We start from the raw sequence: 7,051 nt of genomic DNA on the forward strand, positions 1-7,051 counted from the left end.
GTTGATATCTGTAATGAATCATGTTGTAGTTGCTTAATCATGCCTTTCCCTGCTTGATCTTTGCTTCCTCTTGTCTTCTTTTCCTTTTTTTCTCCAATGTCAAAGTGCTCCAAGAAAACTCTAAGTGTCCAAGAGCATGAGAAAGAGAGAGAATAATGAAGGTGCTTCAAAGCTAAATTGACCAAGTCGCCCCTTGATCCTCAGAAGCCTTTTTATTAATGAAGCCTCTATTTTCTTCATTTTCCATTATTTTCCATCAATTTCCTTCTCACATGCAACATGTGACCTTTCATCTTCATTTTCTCCTAATTTCCATTATTTTCATAAATAAAATGTCATTAAATACCTTTTTGCCTCTTTAATGCCTTAGCCATTGCCTTTACCAATTTCCTTAGCCATAAACAACCAAATCAACACCCACTAGGATGTCCTGCCCACCATTCAGCTTGGAATATGTGTCCCATCATACATGGTATTTATATATTTTTACATGGAATTTTCACCAAGGTTGTTACAAGGTCTAAAACCTTTCAAAGGTACTTTAAGGCATCAAATGAATATTTTTGGGTCCAAAAATTCTCACTTGCACGAGTTGTTCTGCAATCAAATACCTTTATAATGATGCAAGAAAGATGCCAATCGAAGTCCATATGAAAATGTTATGCCACGTAGAAGTTGAACTTCTTGTTTGACCACTAAAGTTAGAGAGGATTACTCCTGACTTGTCAGACCCCATTACTCATGTAAAAGTGGCTAGCCACATGGGGACTATGAAGAAACCTCTAAAAGGGTCAAAGTTGTAACTCTAGTTGAGAGTTGAAGGAGTCAAACATGACCCCTAGTTGGCTATTAGGCTATGTTATAACCAAGCCACTAGGAGGAAAAGGGGTTCCATTTATTTTTTATTATATCTTATTCCACAGTAGAGTGAGACAACTTGAGAGTGGGAGTTAGGGGGCACAATAAAGGAGTTTTAGAGTCTCTCGCATCCTATTAGGCCACATGTCTCAAGTAACTCCACATAGAGTACCTTTTCCGTTGTACTTGCATTATTTTCATTCTCCACAAAAGAGAGTAGAGCAACGTCACCTTGGAGTTGGGATTTATCTTGTAAGGGTTTCTCAAAGCATATCTTATGGTCATTGTGGTTGTTTTGTGATTATATTTTATTGTTCTCTATTTTCTACATTTTATCTATTATATGGATAGGCATAAAATAGTAATTAACAAAACTAGAATCTAAGGAAATTAACCATCATAGAAAATAGATTTTAGTCTATTTTTATCAAAGTTGTAGTCACAAATTATCCAATGGAATATCCATGGCATTTTACAGATCATGCTCTCAAGATTTAGACATTTTTGAGTTTTACAAGCTTAAAATCTCTTAAGTTTTAAAGCTCTCCATAAACAAATGTGACATTGTTACTAAAACATAGACTAAGGAAGCTTCTATGGTCTTAGGACCTTTGGCCTGTAGGTTTTCGTGTGAAGATAATGCAGGCTTAAACACTTGGAAGCATACTCATATTTGAATTAAAATCCTTGTCATGTTTTTTTGGCAAGTTTGCTTGCAAGAACCTTTTCACACCTTTATAGAAGTTTAAGGGAGCCTTCACTAAGGAGTTTTTGCAAGGGAAGGTTTTAGGGATTTATCTAAGTCAAACTTAGTTGATGCTCGCTTATTGCATAAAAGTAAGCTTTGTGTGATACAATGTCTATTGCATAAAGAAAATATTCATTTGATACATGTATTGTGCTTAAAAAAAATCCTTTTGATACACAAAAGACTCGGAAAAGCTAAGCTATTTTGGTGTGAAACAACGAACCTAAACATTTTAGGCATGAAACAATGTAATCATAGGAGAAAAAGAAGGAAAGGAAGGAGGGGGAGGAAGAAAATAGCTTATCCTATGAGAATAAATTTGGTTCAATGTGATCATAAAAATCTATGATGTGATGTCACAAGAAAAGAATAAATCATTTTGCAAAGAATTTTTTTTTGAGCAATAAGTCGAGGAAATTTCCTTGAAATTAATAAAGCACAACAAAAATCCAACAAATATCTATACAAAAAGATTACATATCATTCTAGCTCTAATGATGTCATCAAATGATAAAAGCCAAAAATTTTGAAAAACCATAATTTCTTTTTCAAAACCTAAATTTCTTTAAAAAAAATATATGACCATTAGGAAACCTCCATGAATAAAATGCATTTATAATATTATAAATAAATATATAAACACATTTTATAATTAAAATAAATAAATAAATTCATAGATTTTATCATTATTTACCAAAGTTCCTCCTCTCTAGGATCACAACTTTTATCAATTGGGAAAGCCGTCATTTCAATATAATATTATGTAAAAACAAAATTACAAATTTATTTAACTATGCAAGAGGTTTATCACTAAATACACCATTAGTCGAAGTACAATTAATGTTATATCTAAGAAAGACTTTTATATATAACTTAGAGCCATTTAGTTGAAGTACAAAAACTTTCTATAGAACTTAGGATGGTCACTCCGATTTCTCGGAGTTAAAAATTGGTCAAGTAACTCTGGTTTCTGTTCAAATCTATAGACTCCAAAATACAAGTACACCGTTGACAATGTAACTTATAATGTGATTACTAGTAATAAGCCTCTGTGGAAAATTTATTTCTTATTACAAAATTGATGAAACCTACCCGGGGCCTAAAACAATGGCTAAGCCGAATAATTCGATGAAAAATGGAGACATAAAATAAATATGAAGAGCTACTTCAATGGTTTTCAACAAATCCGATTGGGCTTCTGCTCAACAAAAACAAATTTCTTCTTCTCTTCGGCCGCTCTGCGACAGCTAACAATCTCGTCCACCACATGACACGACTTCAACCTCGCAGTCTCCTCCATATCTTTCTCTTCTTTGAGTTCAGGATGGCTTTCTACCAGAGATGCCGTCACTTCCCTCACTATCTTTGAAGGAAGCGCGTCAAGATCCCGCAACACTTTCTCTATGTCCCGAACCAGTCGTTCTGCCAGACTGCGGTTGAAATCTTCGCGAATCACCACGCGCAAAAGGGTTACGTGCTGTGCGTCGGGGGCCATGGTGTAGGCGGGCACGATCCACCCGAACCTTCTCAGGTGGTCAGAGATCTCATACACATCGTGCCTGCTACTGTCCTTGAGCGAAAACGCCACTAGAGGGACCCCCACCTCTTTCGACAGTATGTTGAACCGTCCGGTCCTCACCAAACCATCGGCCAGAGCCTTGGCGTTTGCTGCGCAGTTACGCATGATGTTCCGATACCCCTGCTCAAACAAACAATTCAAGACGCATCACATACAGCACCTTCACAGAAATTACAAGTGAATGAAATAAAAATAATGAAAGTTTGATGGGCAACAACAGACCTCGAACCCCAGACGTGTGAGCTGGTAATATTGAGCAATTATCTGGCTGGCCCCTGCAGGCGGCCAATGTCAAGAATTTAATTCAAAGATTCTTTCCCAGAGAAAACCTCCAATATCCCCATTGACCTAATAGATTAAAATGCAATACAGTGATCATCCAGTAAAAATATATAATTATACCTTTGGAGAAGTTGAGGGTGAAGGTTGGCTGATCGGCCCCCAAATAGTTGATGTGAAAGATAAGCTCTTCAGGGAGGTCTTGCTTTGTTCTCCAGATAGCCCACCCGACTCCGGCATAGACGAGCCCATACTTGTGCCCGCTGACGTTTATGCTCTTCACCAAGGGAAGGCGGAAGTCCCATTCCAAATCTGGGTAGAGGAACGGTGCAACGAATCCGCCGCTCGCCGCGTCCACATGTATACCTGTGTCCCACCTGCAACCACAAACGCAATCAACGGAAACAACCACACTTTATTTCCACCCACAAAAAGACCCACACCAGACTGTTTTTTGGGCCGAATCATGAAAATTTCGGTAATATTTTGATAATTTTTTTTGGGCAGATTCCGGTGTCCAGACATTCCTCCTCCGCCTTGGTAGACTTGTCCAAAACCAATGGTTTAAATCAATAAAGTGCATGTCCAGCTGGAGAGGATGCAATGTATGACCCACAAAGAAAAACGGGAAGCAGAGGCTGGGAAAATATCAGCAAACGCCAAAAGGACTAGAGCTTCGACAGCATTTGGGTATAAAGCGAAGAGCGGAAAGATGCAGGAAACTCATGGTATTTTATAATTTGGATGTGATTTTTGAAAATATTTTAGAATTTGATAAATAAAAAAGGTTAGAATTTGCTAATTTGGTGTTGACAGATATGTTTTAGGTTTAAAATATAAATAAATACTCCTGTCCAGCCCGACTCTGAAATATTTTTGGAATCTACCATCTAAATTAATTAATTAAGCTGAGCCAGATTAAAAATAATACCTACAGACACTGATCTTGTAATAATTTGGTGCTGGACAGATATGCAGTAGGTTTAAAATATAAATGAATGGAATATATTGGTTAAATTGATTATGCTTTAAAGTCCCATATGGATGGCAAGTTGAAAAATTTCAGAAGATTTTTTTGAACTTACCCTGTTTCCTTGTTTCTCTGAATAAGAAGATCATTCAACAGCTTGACATCCTCGAACTCTCCATTATATGTGGAACCCAAGATGGCTGCCACACAAATAGTGTTCTCATCCACCATCTCAACAGCCTTGACAGGGTCCATGACATAGTAACCCTCCCGCAGTTTAACTTCCTTTAACTCTACTTCAAAATAACGAGCAAATTTCTCCCAACACACCTGCAATTGTAGTGTGCACTACAAATGTTAGTAAAAGGTACTGAACTTACTTAAAAATTTGTCCTAAATTTTACTGTACTTTAGGTGTGTTGAATATAAATGTTTGGCCAAGCTAAACCCATCTCAGTCCTGGAGGTTGTAAGCTCCACATATGTAACCTCTGTTTCATCAACCTCTACGAGCCTATCAGGCAGGCATTTTAATGGATTTGGGTTTTAATCTAATTGATAAACAGTATCTATGCGCATATCAGACAGAAATATCCATTTAGGCAAATCTAATTGATACAGTGGAACTGTATAAGCCCAGATGGACTTTGGGCTAAATCTAATTGATACAACTCAACTTATAGAGTTAGAGAATGTCAATGTTACCTGCACATTTGCACCAGTCACAATGTTTGGCTTGTCATACGGCTTTCCCTCTGCCTTGCGCTTGTTCTGCCATTTGCGTTTGAATGCGAGGCCTGCTAACATGATCGCTTCTGAAGATCCAACCGTAGCCACGCCCACAGCTTCATCTCTATCGCCAAGTGGGGCATTAAAAAGGTTGGCTATAATGTTCACACATCGATTCTTTTCCAGGTCCAAACACAAGAAAGAAATCAACACTTTGAGGGAAAAATAGCGAAAAGGGGGCAAAATAAATAAACTAATGCCCAAATAACCAAAACAGATCTGGGAGGGGGTTTCAGATTAGAAGCCGAAGATCGTCACAGGGCCTGCCATTACCTGGAATTCTGTGGTAATCGGATACTCGTCCATGTCGACATAGTTCTTGTTGATTGCCTGCATCATGAGCTTATCGCATTCTGGTTCCATCCAAGTGGAGACAAAAGATGCAAGATTAAGTCTGGGGTTCCCATCCAGCATCAGCTCGTCGTTGATAATCTGATAGGCCGCATCTTTGGGAATGGACCTATCCGGCATTCGAAACCTGCAAACACAAACATTCAGAATGGCAAAATCCAATGGAACCTGTAATCTATGTCCACAAATTTTCCTAAAATGGCAGATATACATACCGAGGCAAGCATTCCTGTACATATCTAGATGCAAAAGTTGACTGTACATGGGCATCCGAATCAGGCGCAGCTCGACTTAGAACCATTTTTTTCTGAAATACGGAAGAACAGAGGTTGATCTTCGAAGAGAACTTAATCCACAATAGTGTTTCACAATATGTGGTCAGTTGCAGAACAGCGAAGAAGTGGTAGCTACTAGCGATGGAAGGTGGGTTGTGGAATCAGGGGCACTTTATACTAATCCCCGACTGATCGAAATATAGTGTTACCGTTGAAGGAAATACAGTGTTCCCATCGGAAGCAAATATCCCGGACCCGGGTAATCGAATTAGAGGGTAAACCATTATCTTCATCAATTCCGGAATTGTTTTGGGGTCAATTCGTTGAATAGGGAAATAACGCTTCCGCGGCCCGCCATTGACCGTTTGAAATCGTCGACGTGAGGGCGTGCCATCTAGAATCCGCCCAAAGACTACGACCCTCACCATTCCATAACCGTTGTCCAGTTAAGAACTTGAATCTTGTTAGAATTTTATAAATCAAAATTTAATATTTTAAATGTATTTTACATTTATAATATCACAATTCTCATGTTTAATGTATTGCGAACCAATCAATGTGGTTAATCTTTGAAATGAATAAAATCTAATTTAACCAAAAAAAATAAATAAATAATTTTAAAAATTAATAATAAGGTTAAAACTAAAAATTCAAAAAAACCAAAAAAATAAAATGAAATATTTTTTAATAATATAATAATGTTAATAAAAAATAAAGAAATTAAACTGAAATGTAAAATTAAAATATTAAAATAATTATTTTAAAATAAGTTATTAAATAAACAATTAATAATATAATTAAATTTATTTAAAAATAAATAAAATTCCTTTTGCCTCCCTGGTCAAATATAGTCGTTTTTCTAGTTGTTAGGTTGACCTATCTCCCTATTTAATCCTTTTTCTAGATCTGCTTCTTCCTATTAGGTTGACTTGTCTCTGTATTTAACCTTCTTCCTAGATCTGCTTCTTCATCATGTCCTAGAGATGAACCACACTTGTTGGTTCGAAACACGTCAACCAAAATCTTCAATGTGACTACTTCTGAAAAAAAAAAAAAAAAAAATATATATATATATATATATATATATATATTTTAATAAGGTTAATAGTAGTATTAAAATTAAAATATTAAAATAAATTATTTTAATAAAGTTAATAATAGTACATATGGTTAGTAATAAAATCAAATTAAAAGTAGATAAAA

At 36.4% G+C, this 7,051-nt stretch overlaps 1 protein-coding gene across 1 annotated transcript; it reads right to left on the reverse strand.

Annotated features, from left to right (window-relative positions):
• Positions 1-2,438: 2,438 nt before the first annotated feature.
• Positions 2,439-6,108, reverse strand: LOC149234174 (glutamate decarboxylase 4-like). Its single transcript, XM_089371778.1, has 7 exons — positions 5,789-6,108; positions 5,496-5,700; positions 5,139-5,339; positions 4,550-4,764; positions 3,588-3,841; positions 3,408-3,460; positions 2,439-3,305 (listed from the first exon to the last, which is right to left on the reverse strand). The coding sequence occupies exons 1-7, from the start codon at positions 5,872-5,874 to the stop codon at positions 2,784-2,786; spliced, it is 1,536 nt and encodes a 511-aa protein (XP_089227904.1). The 5' UTR covers positions 5,875-6,108; the 3' UTR covers positions 2,439-2,783.
• Between the last annotated feature and the right edge of the window lie 943 nt (positions 6,109-7,051).

The sequence above is a fragment of the Pinus tabuliformis genome, chromosome 8 (genome assembly GCF_031772625.1).
Source record: "Pinus tabuliformis cultivar Carrire ecotype Pingquan chromosome 8, CPIR1, whole genome shotgun sequence".
NCBI classification, from domain to species: Eukaryota; Viridiplantae; Streptophyta; class Pinopsida; order Pinales; family Pinaceae; genus Pinus; species Pinus tabuliformis.

Bases quoted from the DNA above. Each gene is read 5' to 3' on its own strand.
- LOC149234174 (XM_089371778.1), bottom strand. From the start codon at position 5,874: ATGGTTCTAAGTCGAGCTGCGCCTGATTCGGATGCCCATGTACAGTCA. The intron at 5,701-5,788 runs GTATGTATATCT...TTGTGTTTGCAG, and splicing joins GTACAGGAATGCTTGCCTCG to GTTTCGAATGCCGGATAGGT. The intron at 3,842-4,549 runs GTAAGTTCAAAA...TTGTGGTTGCAG, and splicing joins CAGAGAAACAAGGAAACAGG to GTGGGACACAGGTATACATG.